Below are 20350 nucleotides of genomic sequence, written 5' to 3'. Positions count from 1 at the left end.
TTGTGTGTGTCTGTGTACTCACTGCCCTATTTCCTATTGTGAGTGTGAGTGTTTGTTCTCTGCCATGGGTGGGTTAAAGGCAGAAGTTGAATTCTGCTGTCCATTGGCAATAAAGTGTTCTTTTCTTCCCTTTTTTTTTAAATGAGACTCACACAGTGGAAGTGTGTGTTCTATTTCAGTCCACGTTTGTTACAGTATTGGATCAGGTTCACTTTTTCCCCTTCAATATCCAGTTAGGCATTTTCTGCTGATAATGGCCCGATAGCGACAACCATTGATACCGATATGTCGTCTCTAATAATTCCAGTATTTGTCCATACATTGTCCATGCTCACTTGTATTTGCATTCTTACTTGCATGGCATTTGCATGCTTATGACTTATGTCTGTTTTCAACCATTAATGTTCCTCACACCACTTATGTCTACATATTATCTTGTGAGCTGTTGATAGACAAGGACTTGCCACTGTATCTTCGCAGGCCTCTTCCAGAGAGCTATCGCCCAGAGTGGTACAGCCCTGTCCAGCTGGGCTGTCAGCTTCCAGCCTGCTAAGTACGCCCGCATGCTGGCGAAAAAGGTGGGCTGCAGTATCAAAGACACAGTGGAACTGGTGGAGTGTCTGCAGAAGAAGCACTACAAGGAGCTGGTGGAGCAAGACATCCAGCCTGCTCGCTATCACATTGCTTTTGGCCCAGTCATCGATGGCGACGTCATTCCGGATGACCCGCAGATCCTTATGGAGCAAGGGGAGTTCCTGAACTATGACATCATGCTCGGGGTCAACCAGGGTGAGGGCTTGAAGTTCGTTGAGCTCATTGTGGATAACGAGAACGGCGTGCAGGCCAATGACTTTGACTACGCTGTGTCAAGCTTTGTGGACGACCTGTACGGATACCCAGAAGGCAAGGATATCCTGCGAGAAACTATTAAGTTCATGTACACCGACTGGGCTGACCGTCACAACCCAGAAACCAGGAGGAAGACCCTGCTGGCCCTTTTTACCGATCACCAATGGGTGGCTCCTGCGGTAGCCACTGCTGACCTGCACTCCAGCTTTGGATCGCCCACTTATTTCTATGCTTTCTACCACCACTGCCAGACGGAGCAGGTGCCGCCATGGGCAGACGCAGCGCATGGGGATGAGATCCCCTACGTTTTCGGATTGCCCATGATCGGACCCACTGAGCTCTTCCCCTGCAACTTCTCCAAGAACGATGTGATGCTCAGTGCCGTGGTCATGACATACTGGACTAACTTTGCCAAGACTGGGTAAGTCAAAAAGAACAAGTACTTACTACAACCTGATCAATACATTGATTGTACCATAATATCAGATGATGGTGCGGATTTATGCCCACGATAAAGCACTGAGATGTATTATCGGCTTGTGTTAGAATGTAGAAATTTAGGAGAGGACATTAATTCATTTAAGAGGGTTTAATAGTTTCAGACTCAGTTTATGCCCTCTGCTCACTCGATGCAGTGCAAGCCGGGCTGGTTATTTAGAACATAAATATAACATTATGGTTAAAATGACAAGAATATGTATAATTTCACACCCTAACCTAAGCTTAAGCATGAAAATATAATGTAATATGTATGAAAACACACAGAAAAACATTTTCTTCAGTGAAGAGAACTATTGGAAGATGACTTTCTACTTTTTAAGCAGATGTTATAAAACTCATCCTGGATGTTGCCTCAGGTTTAGGTGACGAATCAATTTGTGCTTCTTGCAGATGTGTAATTTATGTCCTCCAAACTTTTTCCCTGTTAATTAAGAAGCAGTGGCACTTGTCAAAAGATCGTGATTTTCACTGAGAATATTAAGTGTCTCTCCTTGTTGCCTTTAAGCATGTTTCCACGTCAGTAATTGTTTTCTCGGGCAATAATAAAGTAGATTAGCCTTTTCTCTGCCACACAGACCCCGAGGGACTCTATGACCACTAATGACTTTCATATATAACACTGAATTGCCATTTCACACAGGAATCTTAAGAAGATTGATGGATTTTTTTTTTGCAGTGAAGGCAGTCTGCCAATATGCTGACTTTGCACATCAGTAGAGTAGTGATGGTAATCTGTCCCGCTTCTCTCGCAGTGATCCCAACCAGCCGGTGCCGCAGGACACCAAGTTTATCCATACCAAGCCCAACCGTTTTGAGGAGGTGGCCTGGACCCGCTACAACCAGAAGGACCAGCTGTACCTCCACATTGGCCTCAAGCCTCGGGTCAAGGAACACTATCGTGCCAACAAGGTCAACCTGTGGCTGGAGCTGGTTCCCCACCTGCATAGTCTCAACGAGGGCACTCAGCTCATCTCCACCACCACCAAGGTGCCACCACCAGAGGTCACACCACGTGCTCCTAAGAAGACTCCGGTCAACACCAAGCGCCCCTTCCCCACACCATTTCCAACGGACGACAGCCAGAACCAAAACCACAACCAGCCCTTCTCGGTGGACCAGCGGGATTACTCCACAGAGCTAAGCGTGACCATCGCTGTGGGTGCCTCACTGCTCTTCCTCAACATCCTGGCATTTGCCGCACTCTATTACAAGAAAGACAAGCGGCGGCATGAGGTTCACCGGCGCTGCAGCCCGCAGCGCACCACGGCCAACGAGCTGCCCCATACACAGGAGGAGGAGATCATGTCTCTGCAGATGAAGCACAGTGACCTGGAGCGTGAGTGCCGCGAGGCCATGCACCCGCACGAGGTGGTCCTTAGGACTGCCTGCCCGCCTGACTACACGCTGGCCATGCGCCGCTCGCCCGACGACATCCCGCTCATGACCCCCAACACCATTACTATGATCCCCAACAGCATGCCCGGCCTCAGCTCGCTGCACCCCTTCAACAGCTACCCCAGTGGACAGAACAACACACTGCCTCACCCGCACCCCCACTCACACTCTACCACCAGAGTATAGCCTCACACGTGGAGCCGCTTTCAAGCACACACATATATACGACACAGATAGTTAAACACCTGGACAATACACAAACTCAGCCACAGGCATACCGTAAAAGCCCGCAAATACGTTGGGAATATGTGCGCGCTTGCTGTTTCGAGGAACACAGAATATGGTGCGGTGGATTTTTTTGGGGCTCCCTGGGAGGAAAACTATCATTTTCTATTAGAAAAAAAGGAATGAGAAAATGTGCGAAAACATTTCAAATTTAATGAAAAACAAACAGATGGATGTCTTTTTTCCCCCTTTTTTTAGTCCTGCTGTTGTGACAAAGCCAGGGCCATTTCCTGGCAAAAAGATATCACTCCAGGTTGCTTGGAAGGACGACTTGATTCAGTTACCCAGGGAGGAAACAGCAGCGGCGGTGGTGGCGGCGGCGGGATGGCGTGTGGGAGGCCCTTTGTAAATGAAAGAAAGCATATTGTTTTCCTGAGGCATCGGATTGTAGATTACTCTCTGGAGCAGAGAGGAGATGCTGCTTACCTAATTTAGGCATGTGTTCTCCTAAGGATGGAGGCATTGTAAGATACGGAATAAAACATTTGAACGGAGTAAAAGAGGAGCACAAGAACTCCTCAAAAATATGCACAATAGAGACATTCACCAAATGTCTTGGAATCTTTTTGTCAGTTTATTTTTTGGGAACAGTTTTATTGTATAGAATCTATTTACATATCTAGATATGTACACAAAGCACCAATGCTGTTTAAGCCCTGACTGGGGGCATCAGTACTGGGGAAAAAAAAAAAAAACAATCTGCCAGCAGTTCATTTAGCGGTGGGAATTTCACTGGTTTTCTGGCAGATACAGCTTCATCACACAAGTGCTGTCTATACGAAGAACTGGAGGACAAAAAAAGGGAAGCTGGATATTTTTAGCACGAAGCGCATGACAATTTATCTGCTTGGTGGCTGTTCTGCTGATTAAGTCATTATTAAAAAAATAATTTTCATCCCCATTGGATTTGTTTGAGGAAATACTGCTCTGATTGGCTCACAAACCTACCGAAATCGGAATACAGTGACACAAGTGAAAGCAGTGGGTCCCGATTGGATGTGGGAAAGGGAAGGGGGTGGGTATATGCTAAATAGAGTGCATTCACAACTAGCTTGAGTGAACCTGGTTATAAGGACTAGTTTTGTACAATGTGTGTTGGTAAAACTTTTTAATAGTGGTGAATCACTTGCTGTTTGAGATCCCATGTGTGGGACATTCATTGTACTCTTTTTAATTTGCTCATTTGGTCTCGGCTGTAATACATTGTTTTTATGGGGTTTTTTTTTTCGTTTGTTTGTTTGTTTGTTTTTTATCTCTCACCTCTGGCTTAACAGTCAAAGACCACTTTTACCTTAGAACAAAACGACCTGTGTTGTTTAATTCTCAATCCTTTCTTTTTTTTGGGGTGCTTACTTATCAGGAAGAACCCTGCATAACTGATGCCCTGGGGCTGGGACGAAATGAAGGTATATTGCTGAGAATTGTTCTGCATAACTTCAGCTCTCTGGAGCACGATTGGTTGCATTGATTTTCTTTGGGTGTCCCCATTTACGAGTCCACGCTGTAGCACTATTTAAAGATGAATGCTTATAAATTTCTGCTTGACGCGAGGTGGCTTTCTGCTGACAGTGTGGATTAGGGGGTTCTCTCATCCTACACCTCCTGCTTCAGATTGCAGCAGGTGCCAAAGTGGCAGTGTAAGGAAAATGCTACACACTAGAAATTGTTACCCCCCCCCTCCCGACACAAGCAATTTTAAGCTTTTTACATTGTTCCTGCTTCAGCCATTGCTCTTACTCCTATATACAAGCTTTGATTTTGTACACAATAGCCAAGTTTTCATTTTCTTTCCTAATGTTAGCCAGCTGTCTGTATTCAGTTTTCCCCTTTTCAGCCTCCTCGCTTAATGTAAACTTGAAGGAAACTGAGATGTGGGTTTATCAACTGCTGGAGATTCAAAGAAAGTTGGACAGAAAGGACAGGGAGGGAGTTTCTCTGCGTCCCTCTGATTTAGGCAGGCTATGTGAGACGACGTAGAAGGCTTTCTCTCTTTTCTCCTGGCTTATACATGTGCCGAGCTATGAGCCGACCCGCTCCCCATCACACTCATGGTCGGCCACAGGCATCGCTCGTGGTGGTCCGCAGACTTCACACCTCTTTGGCTCACCAGACAGTACCAGTAAAGAGTATATATCCAAGAGATATATCAAGCAGTCTTAATCTGCTGTATCTGTGGCGTATGGTAAAATGAACACAGATGATAAGTGAGTAAAATGTGTCCCTGTACCTTTAAAGAAGAATCACACTTGAAGTAAAGTGCCTATTGGCTTGTGTTGTAATTGTGCTTTTAGTCAACGAAGTTATTTTCCAAGTACAGGAGAACGTCTTAAAATGATCGCCCGCGGTGATCGGCTCCACGACACAGACACAGCAGACGAAGACTATGTTGAAACGGTCCTTTAATGAAAAACTCAACTGCAAGTCCTGACAAATACGAGTCATTTGAGAAAGTCACAGTGACACGCAGCGTAGCTCCAGCGAGACAAGCGGGAGAGGAAAAGACAGAAGGACAAAGAAAAAGGAGAGAATTATGCAGCTCTCCCGCCACCCTGGCGACCCGTGAAACGCGGCGAGTCCCAAACAAGATGTTCCCGTCTACAACGGCCTCCCCGGGGCTGCTCGGCTCTGCGCTGGCCCTGCGTAAAAGGACGGTAAACACAGCACGGAATGAGCCCTCTCACCCTCCCACCCCCAAGCATCATACCATTAACTAAAAACCCCTCAGCACAGCCCCACTCACTCAATCAATACAGGTATGAATATGCAAAGCAGCCCTGCCCTGAGCCCTCCTCTCCAAATGAGGCTCCTTTTCAACAGTGTTCAAATTTAATGAGCCGTTCATACAAGGAACCGCTTTGAGGATTCTTTCGGTGCATTTGCATGTAGGGCCAAGGTGAGAGCTGGGATACATCTGTAACCGTGGAGGACTCCAGAGCTCAGTCCCACACACATACACATACATACAAGTGACAGGACAAAGCCTCATGACTGAATGTAATACAATATTGAGTGCCATTTATAAACAGCAACCAAACCATACAATTCTGGTATTGTTTTGTTTTTGTTTTTGTTTTCTTCTGTCTGAGCTTCAAAGGGATGATCAAAAATGCTTGTTCATAGGAACCATATCAGAGGGCAGTTGTAATGTAGATTATTTGTCATTTTGTCTTTATTTCTGGTTAAATAGGATTTACTCTTCTGGAGCACAATAAATGATTTTATTAAGCTGAATTCAAATCACTGCACTGCACTCTTTATTTTTTAACCCCTGGTTTATGGAAGTCTTACAGTGTCCAGTGACTGGAGTCCTGTAGCTGCACACACACAGACATACATACATTTCACACATACACTCAGCCTGTCAGTCATTTTAACACTGCCTCAATTCCTCTGAGTTCCTTGGACTCAAAACACCTTGTCAGAAACGTGTCAAAAATCTAAACATGCAGCTTCTAGCTCATTCCTATCTGCCCATCTGCATTAGCTACCACAGCCAAATCATTAGACATCACACACCTGGCTTTTGTGCTGACTGTGTCATTATGCAGGGATATAATTAAGCATCCAGTGTTTTTTATTGGACAGGCCTGCAGAAGACCTCCTCCCAGCTCACAATGTTTGCTAGTCAGTATAGAGAAGTTAAAATGTGATTTCTGAGCCAGAAATCATCTGGTTTCTCCCTTTCACGTAACTATTGATCTTCTGCTATTAACTGCCTTGCTGAAAATTGGATGGTCTTGAAATGTAATTGCTTAACGCAACAAAATTAAGCAGATACCTCTGCTGAGTGTGTGATTCTGTTGTGTCTATGTCATATGCAAGGCAGATAGGGGCATGTGGAGGCAGTGCCTTAGAATCAGATTAGCAATTACAACAAGTGTTCTCACAGAACATGCCCTTTTGTTTTAGCATGTAATGAGCAAATACAGTAGAAACATCCGGTTCTAACATTAGTGGAAACAGTATGGATTTTGAATCAATTCTATTAAGGAACTGTTCATGATTTTATTTCAGTCACCTTTAACACTTAGACAAAAAAATATGGTTGACCAGCCGGTTGACTTGCCCAGTTAGGGTAATTCTAGGCATAAACTAACAACCATTGCAGAACAGTTACTGTAATACAGTAGAACTAGAACATAAAACATCTCTATAAATGATTGCAATAGTCATTGTAATATAATATGAATATAAACTAGCTACTGTGCTAAATAAAACATGGACAAATATTCCAATCCCTTCAATAACAGAGTAAAATGTAATGTTTATCTAGATAACTGATGCTATAGATATTTGATGCACAGGGTTTTTCAGTGAGGTTTAGCTGTGAATGAATATTATTAACTTATATATTATATAACTGTGTGAATGGCTTTAAAGACATGCCAATCTGAAGGTAAAACACATACAATCCTTGTGCGGTGCTTATGCTGAACGTTAGCATTCAATACTGTTTACCCTAATTGGGCAACTCACTCCAAGTTGTTTTTAGGGTAAAATAAGGATACATTTCTGCCATTCAACAAGGGGATGTAGAAATTTGATAGATTTACTTACTTTCAGTGTAGCTTGAAGTAAATGTCTGAAGAGACATAACTCAAATATACTTTCATTTTTTTTCTCAGCTTTCAAAAAAATTTTGTTTTTTTAAGGCATTGCCACAGGGGATTAAGGTCAAACAGCCGAAGAAGGGTTTTGTGTTTGTATTACAGACATTTGGTCACAAAAAAACATTGTCCATGCGGTACAATGCCAGTTTAAGGGTTAAGAGCTATTAATTCTATGTTTTTATGTAATGACTAATAAAGTCCCTCCTAACTATTTTTCAATATTAGCACCAAATATATTGGTCAAACTTTTATTTTGTCTAGTTTGATTTGCAAGTAAATAAAAGGAACTGGCATGTTCAACTTCTTTTGATCATGGGACCCTTTTTAAATGAGTGAACAGCATCAGAGGTCTCTTGCGAGAGGATGAGTCAGATTTCACATTCATAATGAGATTCCTGGCAGTTTTGTGGGTTTTTTCTTTCTTTTTTTTTTTTTTTCATTTCATCACTGATTCGATTTTTCCAGAGGTGATTATGAGTTCATCAAAGTGTGACTATATTTCTACTTGTTGGCAGCAGTTAGGAATGCAGTCTGACTTGGATAATTTGTATTAGTGGTGAGACCCCAACCTTTTTTTTTTTTTTAATCCCTACTTTCCTGACCACCACTGAAGGGAAGACACAGACCTTTTATCCCAATACAGACAGGCAGCGCACTTTTGATAGCCAGTCTTTCAACTGTCTGCATTGTTTATTCCCATGCTATTTCTTGCAAGCATTTTGTAGTCTTGGATAAATGCTCTGTATGTAACCAAGGTTTTTGAATAGACAGTGTTTTGAAAGCGTAACTCTCTTCTACATAGCACAGCAGCGTATTTTGTGAAACTGAAGAGAAACTTTAGTACATGCTGAAAATGTTTTAAAGCTGGAGAAAAGGGTTCGCAGATTTCACCATGGAGAGACTGTTGAGAACTTCATATGACTGTCCATTATTACTGATAAAAGAAAAAGGAGCACTAAGCAGCAGTGAACTTGAGGGCTGCTTGCTCCTTTCTATACCAGTGGGCCTTTCAGCTTCTGGTATAACTATTTGTCAGTTGTTTTCTACCAGACCAGGTCAAGGACAAACACAAACCACGCAAGTTGCATTTTTGTAAGTGTCTTGTGACTTCATTCACATTTTTAATATCATAAATAAATATCATGTTTTTAACTTGTTTGAGTTATTTTTTTCCTTCTTTGCAACATTTGTTGAACAGACTAATAAGTCTGACGTTATTCTGACTCTTTTTATATGTCTGACTCTTAATTACGTCACCCTAGTTGTGTTAGTAAAGTTCAAGATGCAGAATTCTTTTTTTCCCTCTTCTTTTTCTTTCAGTCTTGCTCTTTAATGACTGCAGTTCTCAGAAGTTGGGTAAAAGCCACTGTCTCTCATATCCATGGTGACAACTGCACAAGCACTCCTTGGTTATTTTAATTCATTCCGATTACATGTCTTCCGAAATAATTAGGCAGTGCTTGCTCTAAATTCTAAAGAGGTTATCTTTGGATGGGAGGTGACTGGGCTTCTTTTACTCCACATAATAGTTTCCCAGGGTTTCGCTGTAAATGCTGTCAGGGATTTTGTTCTCATTTTGTGCCTCCGACAAGTCCTCAAGGATTCGGCGGGATGTATGGTTTGACAACACATTCTCTGAATTCTGACTGTAATAGACTGTTTTGTGTGTAGGTATTCTGGAGGCATTTCTTTTCATCCACAGTTGCTTATCAAAAAGAGAAGCTCTTGTAAGTATATGAAGTTAATGTTAACACAGGCACGGATGTACCTGAGCACCCAATGCTGCATTTCGCTGTGATGGGGAGATGAAAAGAAGAAAATGCTCTGCAGGCACTGCATTTCATTCAGTCTTTTAGTGGATATAGTTTCTCAAACAATACAGTACTCTGATAATGCAATGGTTACAGTGATATACACCATAAGTCATGGTGTATAGATTATCATACACAAAGGTACTGTGTTCTTTGTTGGTTTGTTTGTGTTGTCCCAAGGCCTTTTTTATTGTAATGGAAGTATTTATAATTTTTTTAGTATTTATATTACTTAGTATTTATATTATTTATATTATAATTTTACATAATTCACAGTTATCAGAGGATTACATACATACTAGGATTGCAGCGATATACCGTAGTCTGAAAATTGATGCTTATCATACCATGTACATTTGCTGAATACCAGTACTTAAAAAAAAAAACTGAACAATGACCTACCAAATTAAAAACCAAAAAAATCTATGGATTCATGGAGAAAAGAAAGAATCAGCAGATTAATCCATAGTAACAATATTTATAAGAATGCAGCTTATTTTTTAATGTATCTTGTTTTCAAAAGAGAGACAAGTGTTTGTTTCCTTTCTTTAAGGGTAAAGATATACTAAGAAGTGGAACAAGAAAAGGGACAAATGTGAAATGGCGCATACTGATAGTTTACCGTATGTCATATACTGTGACAGTTATCATACAATGAAGATCTCATACCATTGCAACCCCAATATACAGAGAATGATATCTTTTTCGAGTAAGTAAGATTACATAAACATTCATTCCAGTCATGTTCTGATGGCATTCTGCAGAACATTCAGTGACCTCAAATGCCACTATTTGTGACAAAATGTATAAATCATGTCCCATATAGTCCATATATAGAAACCAAACTGTCAAACTTTATTTTATATATTTTTTTCTGATGACACAAAAACCAACAAGCACCTATTTAGCTTAAAGTTTTTTGTTTCAGACCTAAAAATGGTGGCAACAAAACAGTCCGACCAAAGGTAAATGTATCAGCTTTAAAGGCTCTGTACCACAACCATTCTGTTTAGTTCTAAAAGGAAAAGGTGAGGTTATGAATTGATGATGTAAAAATATATTATGACTGTTTTGGCATAGAACTCCTCTCCAAGCCATGCGTTCACGTCAGGATGGAAATGAAAATATGAGAAAATGCAGAATATCCTTCAATGTCCTTCAATGTAGATTCTACCTGTCGTGTCTTAAAACCTCAGTACAGTCTGTCAGACTGCCGGCTTGTTTCAGGACGGTGTATTTAATGGGCTTCTCATATCCAGCACACAGAAGTGGTATTAAAAAGATGAACCATGACTAATCATTTGGGATTTGCGTCCATCTCATCATGCCTCTCAGACCATATTTCCTGTCTCTTTGGCTCCCCTATAAGCTGAATAGATGGTTGGACGCCCCCATCGGTTATTCGGCTAAAGAACGTCTGCCTGTCATGTTGAGAGAGAGAGCAATGCTGGGGCTGTGTGGGCTCGGGTTGTCAGGTAGAAACCACAGTCACCCTTGACAATACTCCTCTCTTGCACCTTATTATGTTTGTTCCGCGCTCCAACCCATGATGGACGGCCACCGTCAAGGGATGTGTCCTAATGTGAGTGTCTTCTTCTCTCCCCATTCCATCGCATCTTTTCTTTCAGTCCCTAAGCCTCATGCCAGCTCCACCTATTGCACACAATAGGGATATTAGTCAATTGGAATGTAACTATTTTCGAAAGTCTGCGTTGCACATTGAAGTAATCACTTGACAACAGTAACCTTTGTAGACAGTCTGCTAACATAGAAGGGGATTTTGGGGCTTTTTCCCCCCACTCTTGGAAACCAGTGTTTATTGATGGCCAGGTAGTGGAGGAGCCTGCACTCTAGATAATAAAGGAGAGAGTGGATCTGTCCAGGCCAATGCATCAACCTGGAGACTCTACAAAGGAAGACTCATTGTTTTCCATTAAACAAGGTAACAAGGCAAACCCCATCCCCCACTATAAATTTAATCCAAGCTACCATCCATTACACCACTGGTCCGGACTGTGGCCATAGAGGACATTCTGCCTGCCATTTATTTGATACCAGCCTACAACTGAAAAATCTGAAATCAGCTGGTGGATAACGGAGAATTAATGGCAGACCAGGGTAGTGTGTTTATTGATGTGTCTCACTTGAGTAAGTGCTCTTTTAGCTTGAATTACTGCTCCAGCAAATATCTTTTGACAACAGAAAAAAAACATGAGAATGCAGTTAGATGAGATATGGTAACCCCACTGGCTTGAATGAGAGTGGTAATGTACAGTCATCTCTGTTAAGATCACCTCTCCAAAATGACATTGACGGGCCTGAATCAGAAACAGACAAAGCCTCAGATCACCAGAGTTCAAAACCTAGACTGAAAGTAAAGAAGTGAGCAGATCAAATCCAGTTTTCGCAGCGAAAAGAACAGTATTCAGTAAATGTTCAAAGTGTGATTTGTCAGTTATCGTTTGCCGCTGCAGTGATCTGCCACATTACCAAGTTCACTTCACTTTTGCAAACACTCGAGTGTGGCTGAGTCATTAGAAACTCTCCCAAATGTCCATTTATGTAATCAAATAACTGTGATTATATTGTCTTAAGACTTGATTGCAGAACAATACATCAATCCACAAACACCATTGTTTCATGGAATAAGATCTGAAGGACTTGATAATCTACCACTGGGCTCTTGTACCTGTTTGTCACTGTTAATACTATAATACCACTGAGCTGATCTGGGATTAGTGAGAACTCACCTGGGCTGATACTGAGAAATAGGCATTTGAGGTTAAGCTGAGAGCGAAATTGTGTAAAGCACCCAACCTTGGAGCACTGAACATAAGCCTTCACAGCAGAAGCTCTATAAATTACTACTGCAACTACTGCCAGTGTCTTATCATATTCAGAACTCACTATATCCTTAAGCATATTATGTTGAAAAATGAACACATTTTTTGTTGAGAAGATTGGTGACATTTCTTCTGGTCATTCAGGTAACATTGAACATTCCCTGCCTGATTAAAGTGTATTTTACTTTAAAAATGTAATGTTAATGCTATACTATCCAGTTATCCAATTATGGCACATGATGTTTTGCCTATTGACTGCTGTAGATTGTAGATTCTGTTGGGACGGAGGTTACACTGTCTGTGATGAAAAAGACACACATCTATTGGACCAACATCTACTACATATAACCAAACTGGGATACGGGTGGGAGGAAAACTGAACTGAACCTTGATTTCAGCTTTAATTACTAATAAAATGGTTGTATCATCAGTCTATGTCAGTACTAATTAATAACACAATCAGTTGTAGTGTTCATGTGTTTTATTAAGCACATTAAGTAACTATCTACAGTGCAGACTAGAAAACAAAAGCAAATGCCTTTGTTAATGAGTTCTCCAAGAGCTATTTGGCAAAAGGTGTGGTCAGTTGAGGAGATGAGATTGGAAACAGTTACAGACTTTTACAGGCACTTTGCACATTAAATAAAGGACCACAAGAGCCTTGGTACTGTTTTTCTAAAGACAGACTAGTTAGTGTGAACTTTTGGAGGACCTCCGAAGATGTGTTATAGAGGCACATAAAGCTGTAAAAGGCTACAAAAGCATTGCGAAAGACCTGGGTGTACATCAATCCACAGTTAGAAAAATTGTCTTGTGGAGTTCAGGACTGTTCAGGACTGTTACTACTCTCCCTAGGAATTGGGCAATCCAGTGTAGATCACTCCAAGATTGCAACAGGCAAGCCTGAAAGAGGTGAGTAAGAACCCAAGGGTAACAGCAGAGACCTACAGAAGACTTTACAAAACCTCTGTTCATGTTTTCACTGTCTACTGTGTTCTACTATCTGAAAAAAAAACAAACTGCAGCCTGTCTCATGCTGGCCCAAGACAACCTGGATGTTCCACAATGCTTCTGTGAAAATGTTCTATGGACAGATGAGACACAAGTTGAACTTTTTAGCACAAATGCAATGCGCTACATTTGGAGGAAAAACACCAACACCATGGTGGAGGAAACATTATGGGTTGGGGCGTTATGCCGTCTTAGGGCTTGGATGCTTTGTGATCATTGAGGGAACTTTGAATTCCAATGCATGATCTGAAGAGAGCTGAGCATGCAAGGGTTGTGTATATTTGTGGCTCAGATGATGATCAGACTACATTTTATTAGTAATTAATGCAAAAAAAATCTAAGTAATTCCAAAGGGTTAACTGTGTTAAACATAGCACCTAAATGTTTTCATGAACACAAATATATTTCTTTGATTGGTTTTGTGTGGCTCCATGGTATGTAATGCCCACCTTGGTGTACAGTGGTGGACAAAGTTCACATATTCAGTATTTAAGCAAAAGTACAGAAACCCTTCTTTCTTCAGTTCAAGTGGACGTCTATTTATATTTCTACTTACATTAAAGTACAAAAGTACTTGCATCTAAGTTAACTATCAAACATACCTCTAGAGTTATTTCTAAAAAGACCCACGTGTCTGCACACATAGGGACACTTCATTAGTGCCGTTAGTGATTTGTTTCTCCTTTATGCTGTGATCAGAAAATCATCATTTAAGAGCAAGCTTTAAGGAAGGTGTGTTATATTTGTTTTGCTTCAATTTGAAAGCACATACTGTACAAACCGTCATAGTCCAGTGTCTCCCACTTCACTAAAAGTAAAAAGCTGGACGTTTTATGTTAAAATGCAGTGGAGTGAAGTTAACTGAAAATAATGAATAACTAAAAGAGTACAGAAATTGCTGTCCACAACTGTTGGCTCAAGGACTAATTAGTGGTCATAGACCTCCCACAATGATGAATTAGCACAGTTTAATTTTACATTAATATGAATTTGACTGGAGAAAATGGTCAAATCAAAATTTTGATTAGCATTTTACAGATTACACTTTTGACTGTATTATTTTCAATAGGCAGGTTGAAATGCATTCCTTAATATCTTTTTATAGCAAAATTATAAACCGCCGTCTGAGAGCCATCTGTAGAAACCAGGCTGCTAAAAAGGATTCATTTGTTGCTATAAAAGTTTAACATTCTTCATGTGTTAAGCTGCACAAGAGCACCACCATGTTTAAGACATAGTGATGGCACATAAACAGGCAAATAACACTCTTTTCTGTAAGTAAAGGTATTTGGATGGGAGAGCATTAACATTTGTTTACTTTGGAGGACAATAATTATGCACATGTACTTTACTACTGTACTAAGCTTGTTTCTCTGCTTTTGTGATGTCTTGAAAACATTTTTTCATAAATCTGTGTATTTGACCCCAACCAGTCAGACTGGAATTAAGTTTTTTTAGCCCATGTTAATTACTAAACAAGGCCAAATACAGAGCAGTGGATTTCAAAAGAGTTAATTTATATCAGTCTTAAAAGTAAAGTGGCAAAACAACAGGTGCACTTATTCAGAATACAGAGAAATTGGGTAATTGAAATTGATTTTGATTCATAAACTACAAACCGAGACAAGACGAAACATACAAGACAACCATATTCATACAGATAGAATTTGACCTCCACCTTTAACCCATCCGTACAGTGAACGCACACATACGCACTAGTGATTAAACACACACAGTGGACAGTGAGCACACATGCCCAAAGCGGTGGGCAGCCATTGCTGCGGCACCCACAGAGAGGGTGAAGGACCTTGCTTAAGGGCCCAACAGTGGCAGCTTGTCGAGTCTGGGTATCGAACCCACAACCCAGTCATCAATAGCCTGGAGCTCTAATCGCAAACAGTAGACTACATGTGCACACCAGAGGGAAAAAAAAGAAAAATGTAGGACATGGGCCTACATTATTTGCTCTGTTTTGCTCATTTTACTGTCACAATTCTACATTTCAAAGCAAACTATTCTTCCGTTTCCTCCACTACTGCATTACTACCGAACTGAGAGAATCTGGAGTTTTTGTTCAAATGTTTGGATAAATCTTTTTAACTGAATCAAAGCAACTATACAGAATCTATAAACTATACTAACCATCACCCTTAAACAGTTCTCAATCACAGCTGTCGTATGCAGCAGTAACAGAGACTATGACTTGTGGTATGTTTAAAAACGGAACATTAATAGATATTTAAAATAATCTAACAATACCTATAATATCTAAAATAGCTCTTACTTTCACACTCCATACTTGAGTACATTTAGAAAAACAGCTAATGACAATTACAAATGACTTCTGTACTTTCACACACATACAGGAGTTAGTTTTATTCTTATTCTTTCTTATCTTATTCTTTATTTTTTTTACTGGGGCATCCTTGGTGGCTATGCTGCCCCTCTAGTTAATAATGCTAATAATAGTTTTACTTCACCATATCATCCAAACTTGTATTTATTTTTAATTATACATATTCTCTAGTACAATATTGCACTGGTTTAAAGCAGTTTAAGTTTGCAGATTTTATATAATCCCAAATGTTTACATTATTTAAAAAAAAAAAAAAAAAATGGATATGAATGTGAATACAGGTGTAGTGTAAGTGGGGAGATGTTCATTGTGGATGCAGTGTGACTGTGTATAGAAGGTCCAGTAGTAATTATAAATATGCAGTTAGTATATGAAAGAATCTTTCATGTTGCAAGCTATTAAGAAATAAGCCTAACATTAACTTAAAAGAAGTTCATGTCCACATTAGCTTGCGATATGGAATGAGATCATAAGGGCAGCTCATCACATAAGCTGTCCACTATCTTCTTGAACCTGCTTTACTCGGTTTGTGATGAATAGCTGATTAAATGTAACTTATGGTTTGAAATGTCATGTGTGTTTTTATTGTATACATATAATGTGCATTTTGAGTGCTCACAGCAGGCAGCGTCTTCCAAAAGAGCTACATGAGGCAGCTAAAACAACCAGCCAGCAGGTGAGGCATTATGATATACACTTATAATAACTGTGCATTTCTCCAAATTTCATTAATCTTGAAAATTGAAAGCAATTTACAAAGTTGAGTTAATGAACTGTTTTTTTTACAGCTGGCAGTATGGCGGTAGACTTGAAAAAAAAAAACAAGAAGGACTGCAATGCTAACTCAGAATCCTTCACTGTGAGTTTGTCTTCTGAGCTCTCGGTCTTGAGTAATGCTGCAATCCCCTCAGAGTGGTATTTTTTGGACTTTTTGTCATCGCAGTTGCCACAGTGCAAAACCCAAACTACCAATAACTGTCTGAGCTGTCTGACTGATGTTATCAAACATGCTGCTGGCCATGAACAGACCTCTGAACAGCAGGCTCTAGAACAAAGCTCATGAAGTTTGTTCACTGTTCCCCTAAACACAGATTTGTGTAGCTGTAAATCAGTCTTATAGCCCAAGTATAACTCAAGTATTAGTTAGGCTAACAAAATTAGGTTCATCATGCAGTAAACGTCCATGTTGAACAGCTTAGTCTCAAAGTACGTATGTATGGCACTTGTTGCTATTGAACCTCAGCCTTTCTTTCATAACTCTGATAGATATATAATTGTCCTTTAATGTCAGAACATACCTCTCAGGCGAATGAATTGTGATTTGTTGCATGGCAAATGTAATCACAATTTAGTGTAATCAATCTTTCAGTGTGTACCTTCATCAGCAACTCAAATGAGACCTTGCTCCCCCCATAGCCCATAAATCTACAGCAACACACAACCTTAATTTCAAGCAGGAGCAGGAGCAGTTGCAGTGACCTCCTTTGGTCTTGTAAAAGATCCAATGTCAGTCCATCTTTCTGTGTGCGAGAGGAAATAAGTTTGGTTGCAGTAATTTCTGGCAGGCTGACAAGTTTATTGTGTTGTGATCTTCTGGGCCCTGAGTGATGAAATGACACAGGGACAGTAAAATGTTGATCTGGTGACACTCACATCACCTTGTTAAGGCTGTGCTGCAGGAAAATAGCCTGGCTGTGCTGCAACGTGGGCTGACCTTTGTAGTGGCAGGACCGTAATAGGACATGTCATATAATCATGTCTGACACAAAAAACAGCTACAGTTGTTTGAACAGGTATAACTCCTGAAAAGTTCACGCTTATATAATTTTATATATATATATATATATATATATATATATATATATATATATATATATATTTACTTTAGTTACTTTTGCTAAAGTAGTATCCATAGTAATTGTGCTAACAGACTGAAAAGCTCAGTAGAATAAATATTTTAGCATTTCAAAATAATTCAATTAAATTGACTTCAGCTTTAAAGTCATTATGCTAATACAGGGTTGTACAGTACAACGAAACACTGTTAGGCTAAATCTCCGGAGCTGAATAGGTAGGACATGATATAATAGTGCAAGGACAATAGACAAAACACAAGGGCACATACAATAAATGCAAAGACAATAAATACACTAAATACAAAAATATACAAATATGTGCATGACGGCTGGGTGATTAAGGTACAAACTAAGTTATTAGACTAACAGTTCAATTGAATAAACATGTAGAGCAGCGATGTGCTGCACATAAATAAAGAGTAAAACAGGGAGTTCAGTATGCTGAGGTACACCCGTCTGGTGTTGTTAACAGCATCACATATGCAACCAACTGTATCGTGCAGGAATGAGTAGCAGCTAGTGTTTAATAGTCTAGACATACACATTTAAGAGCTGGCAAAATCTGAATAAAGGCCTGTTTAAATGAAATTGATTCCGGGAGATTATTTTTGTTTTACACCTGGACATAATTTGGAGGAGATTTGTGCTAAGAAAGCTGTTCAGAAGCTTTAGATGAGCTAATGCTAAATCTGACACTGGAGCTAGTTGGATCAACTGCGGAAATGCTGAGAAGGCCTTGTTTTTCCTACAATCTTTTGGCAAACTTTAATAAAACAAAAGAAAGATTTCATGTGTAATAATGCCTTACAATGAAAGGAAAGCTCAATGCAGTCCTGTTGCCTGACTAATTGACCGACGTATAGTAAGTTGCAGAAGAGCTATTTAACCTCCCCATGTAAAATTAATCCCATCCAAAAAGTGCTATTATAAAAGCTTAAGTATTATTATATGTAGAAGTTTAAGTATAAGTTTAAGTATTTATATTATATTTAGATTTAAGTTAATAATTGTTAAATCTGCATATTAACCACTGAGCCACCACTGTTATTGGATATCGTGCAGACACTCAAGTAAAGTTTAGCTTTTGTTGGCTATTCTTTTTTATTAGTATTTTATATATATATATATATATATATAGACAACTCACAACACTGTCAGTGTTATTAGTCTGAATTATTCTATTATATATAAAATATTTATTATATTTATTATATATATATATATATATATATATATATATATATATATATATATATATATATATATATATATATAATTCAGACTAATAACACTGCCAGTGTTGTGAGTTGTCTTTTGATTGACAATGGTAGTAGCATTTATGATTGTGATTGGCTGAGAGGCATGTCAGACATTATTTTGCAAACAATCAATGCTTGTCAAAAAAAGCAAGATTTTTTATTCATGAATTTTAAAAGATGTAAAATGTAGCACAACACAGCTGTAGCACAACGCGGCTTACCTCATAAAATAACTCTCTTCCCATTCAGCTTGCAGGACATGGCACCATGAATGTGGTTAGCATAAAACAAAGTAAAAAATGGACAAATATGGCATTAAAGGCATACTGTGGTTATACTGAATGAACACATGATAGATGAATGGTGACTACCTGAGTGAGTTTATAGCTCTAATGCAAGCCTATGGTATTTTTATGAGGCTAGGAGCCGTTATACACAACTGAACGTACTTTGTCAGAAAAAGGGCGCGAGGTAATGGGCTGGAGCTAGCCTCTGATGGAAATATTCCAGAATAATAGCTTTTAAGGGGATGATTTACTGTATGCCAAAATGGATAAGATATTTGGTGAAAGTGGCCTACTTTCCTCTTGTCTTTGTCAGCACTTTTTGCAGTAGAATGCCTGTTCACTTCAAACGTGGAACGTGTTAGGCTTAAGAAAAAAGGGAAAAGTCCTTAGAGAAATATTTTAACCTTAATCCTAAAACCTTTAAGTGTACTCAGATACAATTGTGTTTTTTCTGGACACTTAAAAAAATAAATGTCCTCTTTAAATATTTATTACATTTTTAAAATGGTTATTATATAAAAAAAACTATATACAGTTATATATATAAAAAACTGTTCTTTGTGGAATTGTGGTTCTTCTACAATGCTACCTTTACTTTTTTACCTTTTGTCGCCTTTACGTGTATGAAGGTAGTATTTTATTGGAGCCACTTGGTTTAGTATAATAATAAAGGAAGTCTAATAGCCAGCAGAATAGCAGGCCCTCTAAAGTCAATTGTGATATCTGTGTAGAGGAGAAGAAGGACATTTTAACGTTGTAAGTTTAGAATCGCTTGCATAAGTAAATTGGACACCGCTGGGTCCAGAATCCAAAATAGAAATGGATCTGACTGCAACAGAGGCTACGGACACACCCTTACAACATTCAGGCTTGTTAGTAAATGTCAGGGTTTGCTTGGGTTTGCTGAGAGAAAACTCAGCACATGCAAAATGCCACTGTTCCAAAATCCCGGTGTTCCTCTAAAAACTGTAGATGGTTTTTAATCTGATGAACATTTGTAGAAGTGTTACAGCCAGACATATTGAACAGAGAGAATGAACTGTGGGTGTTGTTTTTGGTGAAGTTTTGGGCACTTGAACATAAATAATTGACAGGGCAGAGTTGATGTCACTGTTTTCCCAGGATGGGCGGAGAAGAGGCCTGTCAGGTGTGACAGAGAGGCAAAAAGAAGGCGAGAGGGTCAGATTTTGTTTTCAGCTGGTGATGGAGGAGGATTGAGGAGGCCAAGACAGTAATGGAAGAACTGGCACAGGTATTTGTGGAAAACAATGAAATATTATTTTTATC

At 39.5% G+C, this 20350-nt stretch overlaps 1 protein-coding gene across 4 annotated transcripts in view; it reads left to right on the top strand.

Moving 5' to 3' along the window:
• The window catches only part of nlgn1 (neuroligin 1), a 263001-nt gene extending 254209 nt beyond the window's left edge, over positions 1–8792 (top strand). For all 4 annotated transcript variants that reach the window (XM_072661173.1, XM_072661175.1, XM_072661174.1 and 1 more), the window contains 2 exons: positions 481–1270; positions 2103–8792. In XM_072661173.1, the coding sequence (XP_072517274.1) occupies positions 481–1270; positions 2103–2931 (1619 nt within the window). In that variant the 3' untranslated portion in view covers positions 2932–8792. The remainder of the gene's footprint in view (positions 1–480; positions 1271–2102) is intronic.
• The last annotated feature ends 11558 nt before the right edge of the window (positions 8793–20350 follow it).

Source organism: Salminus brasiliensis, chromosome 17 (assembly GCF_030463535.1).
Source record: "Salminus brasiliensis chromosome 17, fSalBra1.hap2, whole genome shotgun sequence".
Classification (NCBI taxonomy): Eukaryota; Metazoa; Chordata; class Actinopteri; order Characiformes; family Bryconidae; genus Salminus; species Salminus brasiliensis.
Note: the sequence above shows the minus strand (reverse complement) of the source record. Positions and strands in the feature narration are given on the sequence as shown.